This window comes from Cenococcum geophilum (assembly GCF_001692895.1).
Source record: "Cenococcum geophilum 1.58 unplaced genomic scaffold K441scaffold_53, whole genome shotgun sequence".
NCBI lineage: Eukaryota > Fungi > Ascomycota > Dothideomycetes > Gloniales > Gloniaceae > Cenococcum > Cenococcum geophilum.
Window position 1 is genome coordinate 59,586 of NW_027137611.1, and position 20,695 is coordinate 80,280.

Consider the following 20,695-nt stretch of genomic DNA (forward strand, 5'->3'; position numbering starts at 1 on the left):
ATAGTAGTAAATATATAACGAAGTCTTATAGGAAATACTATGGTAGACTTGTTAATGGGCTAGGTATATAAATATAGAATAGTTAATAATGTAAATATAACTAGTAGAGTGGTTACCTAATAGATTAACTCTAATTATATTTTAAGATTTACTATAAAGAAGAGAACTATCTAGGTAGGAACTGTTGTCTTTTAAATATATAATACTGCGCCTTAAGAAATGTACTAAGTACGTTAGTACGTTAATATATTAGTATATTACGTTCCTACGTTTCTATATTCCTATATTCTAAACTTATAATATAACTAGCTACGTAACTCGGCTACCTCTTATCCTATAGCTTAATCGGTTCCAGTGCCTCCCGTACTATCTTAACTAACCTATATATATCTCCTCTTAGTAGTACTACTACTGCTAATATAAGGTCCGTAATATATAAAGGTTTTCTACGCTCTTATAGCAGACGGTCTGGTTAGCTTCTTAGGTTAATAATCTTATAAACCTTTAGCCACAGCTAAGCTTTATATAGTAACTAACCGCATAGCTAAGCTTTAAGAATTGCAGATAGAGGCCTATAGACGTTAATTGGAGGATAAAGAGGAAGAAAGGGAGGGGCGCTATAAAGAACAATATAAAGAATAAGAGGAACGTTGCCGCCTAATTGCTATATAGAAATAGTAGTAGCAGGTAGCGATGTTTCTATATAGCTTTAATTAGCAGCTGGCTACGTATTTTTAATACTACGCTAGCTCTTCCCATATATAGTATCCGTAGAATTAAGCGCCTTATTATCTACTACCGCAGTAGCTTTAACCACCTATACCGCCGCCTACTTAACTACCTATTTAACCTTAAATCCAAGCTACTACTCCTACTGTTAGCCATCCGCCACTACTACCTCCTCTATAAGCTTTGTAGTGCGAAGAATTAAATAAACGACTTAATTGTAAATGTAGCTCTAAAGCCTCTATATATACACGAAGAAGGTGGAGGTAATAAGACATGATGGGGTAATAGGTAACTCAAATGGGAACAATAATCTGCAAGCAATATTGATCTGCAATTAATATATATGGTGGCGTTGACGCTGTCTTGGAGCCTTCTAAGCGGTGATCTTGTGTCTTAGCACAGTATCGGTAGTCGGTTATATCCTCCTACCTCTATATATAACGTTAACGATTATATACACTTAAGTCCTATATTAGTTAATAAAGAGGATATAGATATTATTTAGCGTCTATTTATCTAGAAGCTAGAGAGGATATATAATACTATAATATAAGAAAAACTAAAGCAGTTTAGGGATATTATATTAAAATAGTAGTAAAGTCTAGATAATCTACGTGCTATAAAAAACAAAATTTTACGCAAATTTTGTAGGGCTTTTGAGTTAGGTGCCGCTAATAGCTTTATTAGTAATATAGCTAGCTAGCTCTGTAAATTTAAAGTATATTATAGGTAGTAAAAGGCTACTATAGTGGCGAACGCCCTTATAGACCTAGCAGGAGGCTTTATGCGTAGGTAAAGGATATATAAACTAGATAAAAGGGGGTGTTTTTAATAGTAATTTAATATTAGATAAATTCCTAAGTACCTATAGCAATATTAAAGGCGGCAGTTAATTCCTCTAGCCCTTAAACCTTAATACCACGCTTAAATTGCTTTAATTAACGCTATAAACGCTCTAGCTTAGCCTATTATATATATATTCCTCCTATAGTATATTAAAACTACTATTATATAAAGAAGTTATACCTACTCTTACGGATAGCTCGCTTAAGAAACTTACTATAATTATAATAGAGTTCTTAAGTATATAGGTGCTAGTAACGGATCTATGCCTTTAAAACAGCCTATATAAGCTTAATTAGATTAAAGTCTAGTAAGTATAGCGGTAGATAGCGAATAATATAGCCGTCCTTTTTAATAGCAGCTAGAATCTACACGTTAACGTAAACCTTTAGGTTATTTATTACAATTACTATAGTCTGATTTAGATATTGCTTATAAAGCGCAGGAAATAGATAGCCGTATAGCTACCTAATAAAGTCGTTAATCCTAAAATAGCCTTTATAGGCTTAATGGCAAACCTAGCCGTTAATTATTATAGCTGCGTAGATACTCTAAGTATTACCCCTTTAAAGATCGCCTTAATAGCACGCCTTCTTACTAACTAGAGCTTACCCTCTAGTCCACCAGCTAGTCTTTTTATTAAAAATAGCTTTATTAAGAAATACTATAATATCTACTAAAAACCGTCTTATATTATTACAATAGAGCTCCCTTAGCTATAAGTTATAGCCCTATACTATATACCTAATTACCTTCCTTAACTACCCTTCCTTTCTTAAAATATGGTGGATTATAGTATAAATAACGTTAAGATTACGTTTATAATAAAGCTAGTACTAAATTTTATCTAGATATTTCTAACTGTTATAGAGTAGGAGTTTAAGGAGAGCCGCTCTATTAGCTCTTGTTAATGCCACTAGCCGGCTAGCCTTCTATATATATAAGGCCTAATAGGCTGGCCATATCGCATAAGGTAACGTTTGGTGTTATATACAGTAGCTTAACTAATATGTAGCTGTTCTGCGATAGCATCTAGCCGCCAGCCTAATATAAGTAGACGGACTATATCCGCGCGACAAGCAGGGTTAATAGGAGGCACTATAACACCAGAAAACGCGTTAAGATAGGGCAAATAGCAGGGAGACGTCGGCTTTAACTTACTAACTGACGGCAGGGAGTTATATCGATAATAAGGCGCGTTTAATATTGAAATGGGGTATCTCACGACATTATACGTCAGTTCGGGTGCAAATTTTTACCGATATTTTGACAACGACAGTGGCGTTGCAGGGAACCTTCTATGGCGCTTCCATGTCGGGAAATATTACACAATCCTGGCTACTAGCAAGATAATGGCAACAAGCACTTGGATTTAAGCTTTACCTAAAGGAACGGGGGCCGTCGAAAACGGACTCTGCACCTGTACGTGGTGACGGCTACGAACCTGGGTCTTCGAAGTTCAGACTCAGAGCCAACGCAGAGACGTCGCACAGCGTGCGATAGGACCTGGTGGTGGTGGTTGTGAGCGTTGTGGGTGGTGGTGAAAGGTTTTTCGCATGGGATGGTGAGATCTCGAAAACCACCACTGTTGGTGCCCCTTCACGATAACAGCTACCACACTGTTCTATCAAGGCACCTGTACGATCCAACATGGATGCACAGCATTCGATAGCATCCCCCGACCCCCAATAGAAAGCATCGATGACCTCTTACATTGACGAACGAACGAACGCAAACAGACGAACGAGCAAATATACGGCCCCTCCTAACCCCCAGGGCGATCGCCCGCGGAGCATGGGGTCACTCGCCGTTTTACTGCCGTAATACTGCCTGGCAGCCCGGATTACAACCCACGGTTTTCCCTGTCTCCTCTTGACGGAGTGGTGACCCTTAGAGAGGGCCTAGCAACCGGGGCCTAAGCACAAAAGATACCCGGAGTACACACGTACATATCCCGCTCGCCTTTGGTATTAGGTGGTTAGAACGGATGATGCAAGCTTTGCAGTGTGTGGGTAGAATTGCAAGAACGACTTGATTGTAAGATGTAGCTCTAGAGCCTCTCTATATACACGAGGAAGGCACAGGTAATAAGATGAAAGGGGAGACTACTACGTAACCAAAACAGCGTGATACGTAAGTGATACACAGGCGATACGTAGTCGATACGCAGGTGATACGCAGGTGTTTTGGCATAGTACCGGTAGTCGGTTACAGATGAATTCCCCTTACACCTTCGATAGGCCCTAGGGGGGGGAGGCATGGCGTATATGGCAATGGCCAAACAAGAGATAGCATACGGGGGATGGCCAAGATATAGGAAACAACAACAACAGCAATTAATTGGCAAGGCCTAGCTGGGACGTAGTGAACCCCAGCTTGGATAAGCTAGAGAAGGAAGCAGTGGTTCCCAAGGAGTTCGAACATCCAAGGAGGACAGGACGTAGTTGTAGGCCCGCAGGGTCGCCGCTACGGACGGACATGGCAAAACGGGGTTTTTCATCCTACTGACGTGGCTCATAGGGTTTTTCCTCCCCCAACTGCAGGGTTTTCTTCCTGTAAATTACAAGTTTTCCCCCTATGACGGAGTAGTCTGCGTGGGCCAAGATAGGATCCGTATCAGACGTTAATCAAAGAGTTATTATTATCTAAAGGAACGGATACTCGAAGACATCGAGATGCAATCTGGGGGAAGTCAAAAGCCCATATCACCCCACTAAAAATGCCTTAGCGAACATCAAACGCCAACACAATACCCCACCCATCCGAACTCCAGTAGCAATCCTATAGTCTAGCGATGATATACGGTCCCGCGATTGCGCCATTCCACTTAATCTCGACTACATCGTTGACACCGACTAACTCGCCCGCCATCCTGCGACCCGCCGGGCAATCAAACACGCCGTTAGAGCCGTACCCATTAACGGCCGTCGCATACCCGCCATTGACCGCCTGGGCCCTTCCCAAATACTGGTCCCTTAGATTACCACTCGGCCAGGTCGTCGTCGGCCCCGTAGCAGGCGCCAAGCTCGTGAAGACGTCGAACTGGCCCGAGCCCGTGACCGTGGCGCTGCTGTCAAGGGAGAATGCCAGCTCGCACTTAAGGCCCGCGGTCCAGGCCGGGAAGTCGAAGGTTACGAGCGTGGTAATGTCGGACTCGTGGCCGGACTTAAAGATGCGGCCCCATGCGGTGGCGTAGTTGATCGCGCCGGTCCACACGCTGTACTGCGAGAGTGTGGTCGGGTGAATAGATTTGGCGCTGTTATAGGGCTCGATGGGGGCGGCCAGGGTAGTGGCGAGGAGGGTGGTGAAGGTTGCGAGGGTAGTGGTGAACTTCATTTTGGCTTGGAGGAGGAGATGGAATTGAAGTAGCGATTAATAGAAGATTTTGAGCGGGGGTTGAAATAAAAGTTTGACTGAAAAGCTGTCTTTACTGCTTAAAGACGAGATCTGAATGCTGATGACGAGAACCATTCTGCCTCCATTCTCTCGACCTTATATATCTTTTCCCCCTCCACGATATCCGCAGCGCTATGTTCTTAGAGTGCGCCTAATTGCCAAGTAGAGCATGCAAAAAGGCTCACCTGTGACCATAGCCTTTGCGGCCTGATCTTTACGACCGCGAGAATAACTGTGGCTGTGGCGGAGTGCCATCTTTAGCTAATAGCAGCCAAGCTTGCATATTTGGCTGGACCACTGACCGTTTATTCGATGCGGGAAGGTCATGCCGAGCTTTCTTTTCGCTTACTAGGGCTGGTTGATGATCAGCCGCAGGGCTGAGCTGAGAGGGAGGACGGTGATAGGTTAAACCTTTCAGCTGGGCGCAGCATTTCTTGGAAAGTGCTATTTCAAGGATTTAAGCTTAATTCTTGGAAGGTTACTTCAGAGATCACAATGCTCAGATGCCTATAGCGATGAGGCCGAGGTATAAAGTTGTATTTTTAGAGTATTATTGAAAGTTCTAGCTGTAGTGAGACATACTACTATCCCATGCGCCGTTGAGAAAGGCGTATACGCAAGCGAACCAACCAGAGCCTCTAGATTGAATCGAGTCCTGGCGAAATGACCCTGTTGTTTTAATCAACGAATTAAGGCTCTAAATCATTATAATAAAACTCAAACTTATATATGATTGACTCTATCGTGTCCTAATTAGGCTAAGGTGTCCCTATTAATAAGGTCCTTCTTTATAGAGGGGTATATTGCATAGAGTATTGCTAAATTAGGTCCTTAAAGGACGTGTTAATATTAGTATAGCTAAAAATAATCCGATAAGAAACAGTAACGAATACCGTATTATTTGGATATTGTTTTAATTTAATTTAGATATCTTTTTTTTAAAAAACTCTTTCTTTTAAAGGCAATTAGGGTAGGATTTTTATAACATATTAGTTATAGCTTTATCCCTATAAGTAGTACTTACTAGATAATAATTAGGGTTAATAAACTATTAGGAATAAAGGCAAGCGCTTACTATCTAAGGCATATTGCCGTCACGTATTGCCGCGGCACTAGCGTGGCGAGGAGCCTTAAGCTCCTCGCCCTCCCGTATTAAGATATACAGAATAACAATCATTATACTATCTACAAACCGTAGCTACGTAATATTACCTTATATAACTAACACTAATTAGTGGTTAACTTTACTGTTATACCACAGAATAGCTAGGTATTCCACTAAGAAGAGATAAGCCACTATACCAGTACTACTCGTGCTAAAGGAAGCTGTCTTTTAAGGTTAGAACTAGTCCTAAACCTTAAATAGAACTCTTCCACAAATCTAAGGATTTAAAGGCTAGAACTAGTCCTAAGCCTTTTTAAGATTATAGATTCTTACGTCTATTATATAGAACAACACGCTTTATAAGTCTTTGCGATTTAAGGCTAGAACTAGTCTTAAGCCCTATAATCGCAAATATACGTTATAAATGCGTATTAAATAACGAACGCGTACTAAACGATAATCCCTATACTAATAACACCTCCCTCCCTCTAAGAACATGGCTACGCCTACCTTAAACAACTAAGAAGACTCCTTACTACTAGGGGTAGCTGTATATACAAAATTTATTAATAAAAATTAGGACGAATTTACTATTAATATAATAACTTATACCGCAAAACAAGTTAATAGCTTTCTCCTATACTATATCCTATTCTACCAAAGTAGATACTACGCTAATTTATAACTATAGGAATATTTTAGGGAGGATTTCGTAGGATGGACCGCCAACACTTAGGCACTTAGTAATATTAATATTATTTAAAATTTCTAAGACTTCCTTTATAGGAATAGGGTATATATTATTAAAAATAGTAACCCAATTACTAGTAATATTTAGGCCGTTATTATTAGTATAAAAGAACTAGTATAGACAAAAGCTAAGATTATACATTAACTACGAAAACCTAAAACTAACCTATATTCTTCAGAAGGCAACTTTAATTTGTATTAAAACCCCTAGAATGCTAATCCCCCACCTAAAGGTACTCTCCTACTAGGAGGTGCTCTCTTACCTAGAGGTGCTCTTCTACTACCCCCTCCGCCACCTCTACCCCCTCTATCCTAGCTAATTAATAAGCCTTTACTATAAGAAGTTACAAATTTAATAAAGGTATATTTAGACGAAGAAAAGAAGTTTAGAGAAGAACTATATAATATACTTAGAGCAAAACTATAGGTCTTTTATAACTGTTATAATAAGGTTAGAATTTAATACCACTAATACTACTATACTTTCTCCATTATATTAAAAGGATGGGTAGTAATATTCTATTATAACTATATTACGGGTAAAAACTATAGCATTAATATAATGCTTTAGCTTACTAGAGCTTACTTTAAAACTAATAAGAATCGCTAACTTTATATATCTAAATGGCGAAAGACTATATTCTAAAGAGTTATTACTTTTAACCTAATAAAGACTTATTTAAAGTGCCTTTAACTACTCTTTAATAAACTCTAGAAAATCTAATATAGCCTTACCAAAACTTACTAAAATAAAAACAGCCTAAGGAACTAGGTTATCTTAGCATACTATAGCGTTCTTAAGTATAACTTAGCGCTATATAAACCTATAAATATATTTAAAGGAGTATATACTAAGCTACGCTTTACCGTAGGTACTGCGATATAAATATAAGAATCTTAATAGTTTTATACTAAAAACCCTACCTAACTAAGTATTCCTAACTAATATAATTATAACTAAACTAATTAAATATATAGTAGCCGTGGTAGGGAATACGGAAGAGGGTATAATTAACGTTAACTATAAGGTAATTATGGAGGTCCTTATAGAAGTTTATTTTAAAGTAATTACTAAAAAAAGTGCTATGTTTATAAGAAGCCAAATTACTAGTTAACTAGACACTCCCTTAATAAGTAAAAAGAGGTATATAATAAGTTCCGTTAGAATATAAGAAACATTAGAAATTATAAGGTTACTATAGCCTACTTTTAAAGCTTCCTAGTTTAATATAAAGGCGTAGAAGATCTTAAGGGTAAGGTTAATAAGGTTAAATAGCTCCTTATAGATATAGAAATTAAGGATTACTTCCCTAACTAATACTTTACTAAGTATAGTAAGGTAGATAGCATATAAACTATTACTATTCTTAATAATTAATCTACACTCCATTCTATTACGAAATTAAATATCTTTAATAAGCTAAAGGAGAGTTCCGCGTTTTTCTTTAATAATAAATACTTAGCGTACGTTTTTTATAGTATTATACCGGATATAGGAGCCGTAGAAGTATCTATAGTAGGAAAACCTTAAGTTCGAGCTCTTTAGCAGCTTAATAGCTCTATTTAGATTAACTAATTAATAATAGGCTAATATACGATTCGCTTTAGTAAAGGTACTATAATCTCTCTTAGTATAATTAGGGTCTAAACCCCTTTAGGATATATTACTTTCTATATTATTCCTATAAATACTCCATTTCTATTTTACATTAAAGATATAAATAAGTTAGGCGTTAGGCTTAATAACCTTAAGAATATACTTATTTAGGGAGATAATTAGGTACCTATTATACACAAATAGGGTTACCCCTAATTGCTCCTTTATTAACTAGAAAAGAGTGTTGCTTAAAGCCACTTAACTAAGTTAGAATTACGCCAACTATACCGTTATTTTAGCCACCTATCTATTTATTAATTACTTAGGGTTCTTTAGCGAGTAGGCTATAAAGTTAAGGTTAAGGCAATTAAGTATCTTATAAAGTACTACTATTACTGCTAAATAAACTAAAAGTCCCCTAGCCGATTTAAGTTTACCCTTAAGAATAACTATAACTTTAACTTTTATATTATTATTAATATTATATATTTTAGCGGCAAGCTAATACTCTAAGTTATTAACTTCTTAACCTCCTTCCAAGCCGCGCGTTTCTTAAAAGATATATTAGCTAGAAATATATAGAATACCCTTTAGTTATACTAGATTAATATTTATTTAGGACCCCTTAATTAAATCGTCTATAATATAGGAAAGAACTTCTTATCTATAGAGTTCCAATAATAGATAAAGGTAATAGCAATTAAGGTTAAGGAAGTCCCTATTAAGGCATATAATAGTATTAAAAAAGTAGAGTAATATTACGTGCCATTACGCCATATATATAAGATTATCTCTTTAGAACTAAAGAATACTAGTAAAAAACTTACCCTATAAATAGCTGTTAAAGCTATTAATAATTCCGCTAGCCCGGATGGACTTATACCTATATTACTAGTCTTTAGCGCCTACCCTTAAATAACTAATAATTCTCTACTATCTCCCTCTGTTATATAATAAGCTAAGGCTATTTATAAGGTAATAAAGGAGGTATAATATCTCTACGCTATACGTTAGGTTAATAACGTACTAAGAATAAGAAATAGCCTAAATACCTTAACTACGCTTAATCTATTACTCTAGTCTAAAGTACGCGTATAGCATAAAAAGGGAGAATAGTTAGGCCTACACCAACTTATTATAATTAATGGTTAAATTTATACTATTTAAATGCCTTACGGACCTACTTAATTCCGTTGAACTATTATTAAGCCTTACTATAAAGATAATAATTCTAAGCCTTTACAGGATAACCTAGAAGATACCTTAAAGAAGAACTATAATTAACGTACTCTAAAAGGCGAGTATAATCCTAATACAATTATAGTAGATACGCTATAACTATAACGCGGTAAAGGTTGCTTAAAGGGATTACAAAATCACTAACATCTTATTAATTTTAAAGAATAATTTATTACCGCCATTAAGAATAGAGTTAAGTTATTAATAGCCTTTATCACAGCTAAGGAAAAGGTTAACTTTAAGCTTACAAAACAGCTCTAAAAGAAAGGTTATATTATAACCCTAGGAGCTCCTTTCTAAATATTTAATAAGTAGGAGATTAACGGTCTTATCGCAAGAGGAGTCTTTAAATTTAAAAAGTATAACCCTACTAAGTTTAATAAAGTTTATATCTTTAAGTTAAGAATAATTAATAAGATTAAGGGTAAAGCTACTAACGCCCTATTTAAGAAATTAAGGCTTATTATCTAAGGTTACAATAATAATAGTAAAGAGATAATTTTTATATAATCTCCTATAATTCAACAAGCTAGTTAGTAAGTTATTATTGCATTAACTCCCTCCTTAATAAAGAATAAAATAGCTGTTTATTTATAAGATATTACTTAAGCCTATACCTAATTAAAGACGCACCTTTAGCGCTTAATATTAGTATACCTTCTAGAGTAAATTCGCCACTAGTATCCTAAAGATACAATTATAGTTATACTTAAGCTATTGTATAGAATCGTAGAGGCAAGAACTTACTAGTAGGCTACCTATAGTAAGCACTATAAAGAAAAGCTTTTAATAATTACTTCTATATTTAATTCCTACTTCCTTATTATAATTACGGGAACCCTATTTAGAATTGTCGGTATATAAACTAATAATATAATTATCTTAGGAGACGACTAATTNTTAGCTCTTAAAGAGGATAAGCTAGTAAAGACAAATCTTATAGTAAAGCTAAAGGAAAAGCTTAATTTAATAACACCATTACTTTTTAATAGATATATCCTCTCCCTAAATAAGAATTCTATTGCTTTACGCCAGAAGGGTTAAGGTAAGAAGAGTAACGTTATTAACGTTAATTCCCTAAAGTAAGGATATATAGAGCAACGCGCTTGCGAAGCTTATATTGCTTCTATCTATTAACCTAAAGCTTTATTTAATCTCTTTGTTACCGCCTAACACTAGAAACCAACTAAGGATGACATTCTTACCCTAAATAAACGTCTTTTCTAATAAATAAACCATCTTAATTAGGGACTACTCTACGTGCCTATTAATCTTCCTACCGCTAAGCTCTTTATATTTATTAATAGATCGTTTATAAATAATAAAGATTTTAGCTCCTAGTTAAAATATAAGATTATTATTATAAACAAATTTATTAGAGAGAATAACTTTATAATCTATAGCAATCTTATCTATTAGAGCTTAATTAAGAGTAAGCCCGTTACCTAAAGTATTTTAGCGTTAAAAATATATAGAATAGTTAGCGGAGTTAATATAGCAATTGTAATTAGAATTACCCTAAAGATAATTATAGATTAACTTAAACTTCCTGTTATCCCTATAATCGTATACACTAACTTATATTCCCTTTATAAGTATTTAGTTAAGCTTGGTACTATAAAGGAGAAGCGCCTTATAATTAATATTATAGCACTTTAGCAATCCTATAAACGTTATAAACTCTTTGAGATTTAATAAATTAATGGCTAAAATAACCTAATAGATATAATAACGAAGGCAAACCTAAATAAGGCACTATAGACGTTTATTAATATAAATACTCTACGTATATAAGTTAAAGGTTAAGTTAAAAGGGAGTCCCTAGAAATTTCTTAGTTACGTAAGGTCTTAAGATATCTAGGAACTTTAACCGGCGGTTAAAGTTATCTAATTAGTTAGATTCTCTTACTAAGACTTTTTTAGAGGGGGGGGTATAATATTCTATAGACCCTAACTTAACCTAGCTAATTAGGATTTTCCATCCCTGGGATAGAAAATCGCTATTAGCTCGCTTACCGCTAGTATCTTAGCGGCCCTACTAACAAGATACCTACCCACAACTTATAAGCAAGAAAGCACTATGTGCTAAGAGGCAAATTTTAGGATAGCGAGACTTATATTATAATAGCAATAGTAAGTAAGGAGGATTAATATTTATTCCGCTAGTTAAGCGGTATATATATATAGATGGCAACCATAAAAGAAGAGTTGCTAGTATTGGGAATAAAGGTAAGCGCTTACTATCTAAGGCATATTACTATTACGTATCGCCACGGCACTAGCGTAGCGAGGAGCCCTAAGCTCCTCGCCCTCCCTTATTAAGATATACAGAATAATAATCATTATACTATTTACGAACTGTAGCTATATAATATTACCTTATATAACCAACATAAACGGTACTTAATTAAGGCGATTAGTTGCTTATATTAGTTATCCGTTTATATATTTAGGATAGTAGTATACTGCCTATTATAATAAAGCCTTATAGGAAATACTACGGTGGACTTATTAATAGGCTAGGTATATAGGTAAATAGAAAGTTAATAATATAAATATAACTAGTAGAGTAGGTTGCCTAACAAATTAACTCTAATTATATTCTAAGATTTACTATAAAAATTCTTAAAATATAAAGTAAACTACTTCTATAAAAAGAAGAGAGTAGTTATATTTATAAAAGGATATTAAAAATATAAACGGTATTTAGTAGGGCCTTTTAGGTAAGCTATTACTATATAAAGGGGCGCTAGACTAGGTAAGTTATATAAAATAGGCTATATAAGCTAAAGTAAAAGGCCTTTATATATTTAGGAGTGAATATACTAGCTAGATTAGGTATAATAAAAGCTAATAGTAGTATACTAATTAGGGCCGTATTATATAGCTAGTTAGGTATTATAACGTACGGTAAATAATAGAAGGTAAGTAGAAGGATTATAAATATATAGTATTTAAGAAGCCTACGGCAAACTAAGTCTGCTAGTAGACGCTAAGACTACACTTACTAAGAGCTCGCGGGAGCTAGTAGGGAGGGTAGCCGAGCCGCACCGACCGAGCGCTTTAGATGTTTGTTGTTGAGTGTTGCCCTCTCGTGTCGCTGTATAGGTCGAATGTAGTCATGCGGTGTGTGCCACGTGCGCCGCATTGCGGATGCCCGTGCGATGCTTGGAGGACATCGGTGGAATCCTTTCCGGATGACACAGGTCTGAGCCCGCAGAAGTTAGTATGTTTCAAAAACTTAACCCGATTAAAACACTGTTGGTATTTGAAGGGTGCGCCATTCCTCCCAATTCTCCTTGCTTCCCCTGACCCACCACACCGTAAGCCTGCGGCCCTCATTAGCCACAAATAAATCAACGGCTCTAGTACCCATACGCGCCACAGCTGATATATCTACCGACCCCGAAAACTTCTATCTTCCTATTGATCGCCGCGCAGACCTTTCGGCCGGTAGTCCAGAACGCCAGCATGTGTATACGAAACCATTAGAACTGTGGACGAAGAGTTGCAGTGCCTCAGATGAGAGCTCCGTAACAGTGACTTTGGGTTCAGCTCTAAAATTTGCGCCGGCGGATATCCAATTCCGGGTGTGCTTCCAACCCGAACCCGAGCTTGCAGTCCAGTTGGTTGTAAATTTGCCCGTTCGGCCGGCAGGCGAATATTTCAAGAGTGTTCTCATTCGGAACGATTGTTGCTATTTCGGTTTCAGTCAGAAATTGCCGACCAATTAACTCCCAGTCAGTCCAGCCAGCAAGACTGCTCCATCCCAGTGTTTTGACGTTACCGTCGCTGTCACAAACAAAGAGGTCCATGTGTTGTTCAGTTCTCGCCGTCGCAGTTACCTGTGCTCCAGTCGGAAAGCCCTGGATTTCTCGGGGAAGTGGATTCTTAGACCACCTCTCTTCTTTTGTCCACTGTAATGTATACATTTGCCCGTCTCCCTCGACAGCAAACAAATCCAGAATCTTTCGGTCACGCGATGTTGCGGCCACTCCGGCCCCTCCAAGGAATCGTTCCCCTATCTGTTCCCAGGAAGACCACACGGTCCACTGAATGAATGGGATGATCATCTCCGGGACATGTCCCCAGCTGGTAGAGATACGGCCATTGATGTCGCAGGCGAAAAGGTCCAACCCTCCCGCAGCTCTTGACGCTACTGTTACTTTGGCGCCGGGAGGAAAATCACCCTTAACATTGGTGTGGCTCGGCGACTAATCTTTGCCGTCCGCCCACCATAATGTATAAACTTGTCCATCTGGCCCGCATAGGAATAGGTCTATGTGTTCTGCTTTACGTGAAATGGCGGCAATACAAAACCGTTCATTATATGGCCACGTCTATTCAGCTTCATCGCGATTACAGGGAGATTTCTGACATACGGCTTTTGTATTGGGCAGACAACATTGTGTTGGCTTCTTTGTACTTTGCCCTCATCGTCATAATGTTTCTCGTAGCTAGATACCTCCGCAAAGTCGGGGTCCGTGGCGAAGGACACTGTCGAGAAGGGCTCGTGTTTTCGCTTTGGTTGCTCCGTGGAGAGTACTGGCGGTAGAGCATGCGATTCATCATTTATCTCTCAGGGACCCCTCGATTCCCTTGCGCAGCCGAATAAACTCTTTTCTTCGTCCCTCCCCATATATGGGTGGGATGTCGATGTCGAAAATGCCTAGCAGAGAGCATGCCGCGTCTTCTTCGCGTTTTGTCTCGCGTCTTGCTGCCTATGACATTCGCTTATCAACGCTGAATCGAGACAAAGGGCTTCCTTGAAGAGCTCGAATGCGGATTCCCGTTACCTCGTGAATTTCTTGCACCATCGAATCCTTGTCACCAAGTCGATCGCCCTCCACAGAGAAGAATTCGACCCATGTGGGAGCAACAAGCTCTTGGAGCGTCCAACCTCGAGTAAACCATCTGCTGTGCTAAAAGGCAGGTTCCCGTGTCTGCTGAAAGGACAGTTCGTTTCCGACGGAGCTACCGATCGAAACGTCGGATAGATAGACATAGCACTTGGTCGCATCATGGTACCAGCGGAACATAGAGTTGATCGCCTCTGAAAGCTCTGCGCTGCTCGATTTGTCGATGCAGCAAGTGCCCACCCGGGGGTATTGGAGACCGTCCTTCGCAGCTTGCGTCATGCAGAACCTGATCTTTGTATAGCCAGCTTTGCTCTTGCCCAAGCTATCCATCAGATCTTTAAAAGTAACCTCTTTATAGTCTTCTCCCCAAATATGCGAAAGAATAGCGTAGGGCGGAATGTTATCGCTAACAAACTTAGCCAGGCTGAGCCCACCGTTGTCTTTAAGTTTTAGAAGACGTATTTTACTAAAAAGTCAGTAAAAGCGTATTAGAGGATGTAAAGGTAGGGTTATAGTAAGTTATAGTAAGCGAGCGCACCTATGTCTAGCTGTTTGATATTAAGGATAGTTTGGGAAATAGCTGGGGACGAGTAAAATAATGTAGCGTAGTGCAACTAGGCTATAGGTTCCCTCTTATAGACGCCACCACATAAGGCTATACTATAAGCCATATTTGGTTAATAAAAGCACATTTTATATAGGTAGAGAGTGGAGATATAATATACTAAAAGGTTAAGTTCTTTTTCCTTAGAGTTTAAAATTACTACTATTATTATTAGTGCGTTATAGACTTAAAAGCATATATAATTTGCCTATACTAGTAGAGAGGGTAGCTAACCCGCTATAGCTATATCCTTAATATAAGCCACTATTTTTCACGTATAAGGAAGACCAGAAGTTCTAGTTTTATTTTATTAATAATAGGTAATATAGCTATAGTAAGCTACAATACCCTATTAAGGTTTAAAGGCCAAGTTTATTATAGAAAGTTATACTTAATACTATAGTGGTAGGGGTTATATATAGAGCTATTAATAAGCCAGCTAGTCTTAGATTACTTAAATAGATAAAAAACTGTATATATATTAAAGCTATTAATTAACGTTAAGTATAAGGGAGGATAGTAGTATTACCTATTTACTTATTATATTATAATAAAATCTTCTTCCTAAGCTATAACTTATACTTAGTCTAACCTAAGAGTGCTATATTATAAATATTATTAAATAACCTCTTTATATTGTTTAAGGAGTAAGTATTCCCTATCCTTAGTAGGCCTAAAAAGAATATATTAAATTAGTATAATCTCTATTACAAAATTAAATCTTTTTATAGTAAGGTTCCCTATCTATATTAATAGTAATCTCTTAACTATAGAGCTAAGGACTTCTAGAGTAATATATTTTGGGTATTAAAATACTAAATAAGCCACACGGGGCTGAGAGTTAATAGCCGCTTAGATCTATTAGCAGTTACTAAAAACCTTTAATTTTCATTAATTTTTATACGTCCTCTATATCCAAAAGTCGAGATAGGCTTTAATTAGACTTACGGGTAATAGGCTTAACAGCCCTATTAAACAGCCAGCTATTAGAATAGGGTCTAACAGCCTAAGCTATAAAAGGAAATTTCAATTTATTATTATCTTAAAACCCTTTACTAGCCACTATACAATAAACTATAAAGAGATACCTAGAATTCCTTAATTAGCCCAGTCTTTTAAGTATTTTGTCGCCTTAAGTATTTATATACTTATTTTTGTGTAATCCTATAAAACTCTATATTAAGAGCCTAAAAATACTCTCTCCGGTTTATCGCTTATTCTAGGTATAGAGAGAACTTTAATTATAAGCTATAAGAGTCGTTTATATCTCTTACGCTACTAACTCCACCATTAAATAGCTGTTATTTTACTATCTAGTATAATTAGATTCTTACTAATATAATTATTAAACTCATTTTAGCTTTATAGACGAGTATGCTTTAAAATATATAGCTAATAAGCCTTATAGAAGGTAGAGAGATTTTCCACCAATTAGAGAGCAGATTTGCTAGTATTTTTAAACTTATACGGTATAGTTAAAAGTAGTACCTTATTACGGAATCTCTCCTAAAGCTTTTATATAGTATAGAGCTATTTCTCTTCTTTAATTATAATATAGTTATTCTTATCTTTAAGGAAAGCCGTATAACATTATAGGTTAAGAATTTATGCCGCTAGATAGTATAGAGAATTGTCTAGCTTCTTAATATACTTTATAAGCTTTTCCTTAGCGCGTTAAAGTTAAAGTGCTATAAACTTATCCTTAGCCTTAGTGGCTATTACCTAGTAGGAAAAAATTAGCTAAAGAAATATTAAGAGTATTATACGACATATTAATTAATTCTAAAACCCTTTTTAGCGTTATATAATCTCCCTAAAGAAATAGAGTTGCTTTAGAGAAAGACTAAAGGAAGTTATAAATTGTACGAAGATATACCTATTTACTTATTATAAGGATATCCTCTTTTAAGATACTATCTTAGTAATATTTTATATAGAGTTAAAGCCTAGCCTTTACTCTATCCTCTAGAGCTACACTTAATATATTATACTAACTATTCTATTTTATATAATTATTAAGAGGAATAATCTTAAGTATATACTCTTTAAACTATATTATACGGTTAGCTAATTTACGAATATATATAATAAGGTTGTGGGGCTTTCCTATAGGGCCTATAATATCTTAAATATTCTTGCCTCTTTTGGCTAACAATAGCTCTAGTTCTTTACCCTTTTTTTTCCTCTTATCTTTTACTATTGCTAGCTACGGTATTAGTTATACGGGCTCTTCCTAATCCTCTTCTTCTTCCTAATTCTAACTATCTTTATTATATAACTCTATAAGCTTTTTATCCTTTTCTAATTTAAATAGGAAGGCCTAGATAATAAGATTAATAATATACCCCTAGCAGCGAATTCTTTAATATATTGCGTTCTAAGTAATTATATATTTAAGCTTAAGCTATTAGCCTATTATATAATAAAGAACGTTATTTAATCTAGTATTATCGCCAATAAGAGCTCTAATCTATACTATAATTCTATACTTAATAAGGATAGAATAAAGTGCCTTATATTAATCTATACTACTCTAACTATATACCATATAAAGGGCAATTAAGATATTTCGGTATTTATCTTAGATATTAAAAAAGCTAGCATAGATTCTAAGGAAAGAGAATAATTAGGATAGGTCCAGATATTAACGGCAAGGTAGATATTCGTTTTTATAGATTAAAGTGCTCTTTATATAATATCCTAGCTCTTAATAAAGTACTTAAAAATCCTGTTTAATATTATTAAATAATGTTTAAGGACAAATAAAGGTGCTTCTTAATGTAATGCTTTAATAAAAGTATAAAACTTCTTCTATTCTATATATAAGAATAGAAGCCGTCGTATAATAATAAGATCTAAAAGTGCTTGTTTTATAGTATTTTTCTATACTATGCGCTTTAGAACCTCGCCCTTAAGACCTTATATTTCTCCCTTTACCAAAAGTCTTTAGTTAGGGTTAGGTAAAATCCAAACGATCGTTATCGATACGATACGCGAGATCGTATCATATTATATTATATTAATCAATCTTTTTTAATCCGCTACTAAATAAGCAAGTAATCTACTAACGTCTTTAGCTTCCCTACTAATTAGGTATCTCCTTTTTACCCTCTCTATTTATACTTCTCCTTATATAAAATACTATATATAAGATACTATAAAACGAAATAAAAGTAGTAAAAAAGAGAGGAGATTAAATTTAGTAACTTTTATCTATTCCTCGTTATTCTCTAATTCTATAATCCAATCCTTACCCTTTAGTGCTCTTACTGCCGCCGCTATAGGCTGAGAATTTTTATCGTACAACATTAAGCTCTATAATCCCGCCACTTATAATTTCCACAGCACCTACTATAGAACCCTAGGAGACTCCGACACTTAGTAAAGGGGTAAGGGCCTACTAAATAACACGGAATCGCTGGATAGGCCTTATAGGGCTAGCGTTAATTAGCTCTCTACCTTAAATAAGTAATATAGGTTACTTACAATTATATTTAGAGATTTACGGCTTTAAATTAGAATTGTATTTATATATAAGGGCCTCCCTATCTATGCCTGCTTCTCTAATACCTCCCTCCCCCTACCTAAGCCTCTATATTAATCGCCGGTAAAGCTTTTACTTTCTCCTACTTATCTTAAGAGTAGTTATTTATATAGGTATATCGTATAGAGAGGAGAGTTTACTTATAGTATAGCAATATTGCTAAAGAATCTCTTATATAGTAGGACGGGAAGTATACTAGATAATTATATTTCCCAATTCTTAATAAAGGACGACATTAGTAGGATTTAAACTTATAATCTATTAAGTTTAAAGTTAGTATATATTTACCTATGCTACCTATACGCCTTTAGTAGTTACCTTATACTTAAAATTATTTTATTTATATATCTTATACCCCTACCCCTTAGTATTATATAACATATCTCTTATATACCTTTCTCTATATAACTACTATATTCCTTTTAAAATTCTACTTTAGTGCTAGCTCTTTATACACTTCGTCTTCTTAAGGTTCTATAATCTAAGCTACATTCTCTCTTATAATACTATACAACGCCCTCCTAAAAATACTCTCTCTAGTTTATTACTTATAGCTAAAATTAAAAGTACCTCTTTTATAAAGAGTGAAAGCCGCGGCTAGCGCTTTATTTATTATTTTTAAGACTACTACTAAAGTAGAGAAACTTTAATTTCGTACAGTACTTTAGAGTAGTAATTATTATACTTATTAAGTTCCTTATACTTATCTTTTAATACCTTATTATATAATACTATACCTTCTAGTTAGTGGTTATTATGCTATACTCCTATACCTCTATAAGGTAAGGCTTAAATTACTTAAGTGCTCTTCCCGTTAAGAACAATCCTATATAAGTAACTTTATCTATAGGCGTTCCTAGCTTTACTCCTTCTTATATAACCTTAAAGTGCATTTGCGTAAGGAATCCTTTAAGTTTTAACTTCTCCTCTAAGAATCGCTTAATTAAGGGTAACTTAACCTTAGCTGCTCTAATTCCGTTAATTCTTTCTTTAAGTATTCTATTGTTATCTGTTAATTAATTAACCATTTTTTATAGCTATCTAATAGTAACTAGTTGCAAGTTAGTGTTTACTATACTAGTATTATTACCTAATCCTAATATAGTTGCCGCTGTGGACGCCGTTATAGCTACTGCTTTTAGTAGCATATTATTTAACTTTGTTAATACTATAACCTTAGTAGTAAATATATAATAAAGCCTTATAGGAAATACTACGGTAGACTTATTAATAGGCTAGGTATATAGGTATAGAACAGTTAATAATGTAAATATAACTAGTAGAGTGGTTGCCTAATAGATTAACTCCAATTATATTCTAAGATTTACTATAAAGAAGAGAAACTATCTAGTAGGGACCGTGTGTCCTTAAATATATAACTCCTCCCTATAGTAAAGGGTTCAGTACGTTAATACGTTAGTATATTAGTACGTTACGTTCCTACGTTCCTACATTCCTACGTTCCGAACTTATAACGTAACTAGTTATATAACTTGGCTACCCCTTATCCTATAGCTTAATCAGTTCCAGCGCCTCCCGTACTATCTTAACCAACCCGTTTATATCTATCCTTAGTAGTCGCACTACTGCCGATATAAGGTTTGTAACACTAAAGGGATTATAAAATCGCCAACATCTTATTAATTTTAAAGAGCAATTTATTACCGCTATTAAGAATAGAGTTAAGTTATTAATAGCCTTTATAATAGCTAAGGAGAAGGCTAACTTTAAGCTTATAAAACAGCTCTAAAAGGAAGGTTATATTATAACCCTTAGAGCTTCTTTCTAAGTATTTAATAAGTAGGAGATTAATAGTTTTATTAACGTATTCCACCACCAAGCCGGCAGAACCACCGAGCCGGCAGATCCATTTCCCCACCAAAAATCGTAAAAATCACAATATAATATCTCAACAACCACTTAATAATAAATTCTAATAATTTAGATTTAGACTTTTATATACACTCTGCAGCTTCTATTAAAGTTGCATAGTATATAGGTTAGTAGTTTTTAAGATATNNNAATTTGG

The 20,695-nt window shown here is 35.5% G+C and overlaps 3 protein-coding genes across 3 annotated transcripts; 1 reads left to right on the forward strand and 2 right to left on the reverse strand.

Annotated features, from left to right (window-relative positions):
- Positions 1 to 4,230: 4,230 nt before the first annotated feature.
- K441DRAFT_667087 (uncharacterized protein) lies at positions 4,231 to 5,227 on the reverse strand. Its single transcript, XM_067649762.1, is given in 2 exon segments — positions 4,231 to 5,167; positions 5,178 to 5,227. The coding sequence occupies 1 exon segment, from the start codon at positions 4,906 to 4,908 to the stop codon at positions 4,354 to 4,356; it is 555 nt and encodes a 184-aa protein (XP_067499250.1). The 5' UTR covers positions 4,909 to 5,167; positions 5,178 to 5,227; the 3' UTR covers positions 4,231 to 4,353.
- Positions 5,228 to 13,179: 7,952 nt separating this feature from the next.
- K441DRAFT_667089 (uncharacterized protein) lies at positions 13,180 to 13,574 on the reverse strand. Its single transcript, XM_067649763.1, has one exon. It carries the CDS (start codon positions 13,472 to 13,474, stop codon positions 13,217 to 13,219), a length of 258 nt encoding a protein of 85 aa, XP_067499251.1. The 5' UTR covers positions 13,475 to 13,574; the 3' UTR covers positions 13,180 to 13,216.
- Positions 13,575 to 14,666: 1,092 nt separating this feature from the next.
- On the forward strand, positions 14,667 to 14,819 carry K441DRAFT_582446 (uncharacterized protein; the record flags this gene model as incomplete). Its single annotated transcript, XM_067644459.1, has 1 exon — positions 14,667 to 14,819. A coding segment is annotated over one exon (153 nt), but the record flags the coding sequence as incomplete, so codon positions are not given.
- Positions 14,820 to 20,695: the final 5,876 nt, after the last annotated feature.

Excerpts from the sequence above, each read along its gene's own strand:
- K441DRAFT_667087 (XM_067649762.1), bottom strand. The coding sequence starts at position 4,908 with ATGAAGTTCACCACTACCCTCGCAACCTTCACCACCCTCCTCGCCACT.
- K441DRAFT_667089 (XM_067649763.1), bottom strand. The coding sequence starts at position 13,474 with ATGGACCTCTTTGTTTGTGACAGCGACGGTAACGTCAAAACACTGGGA.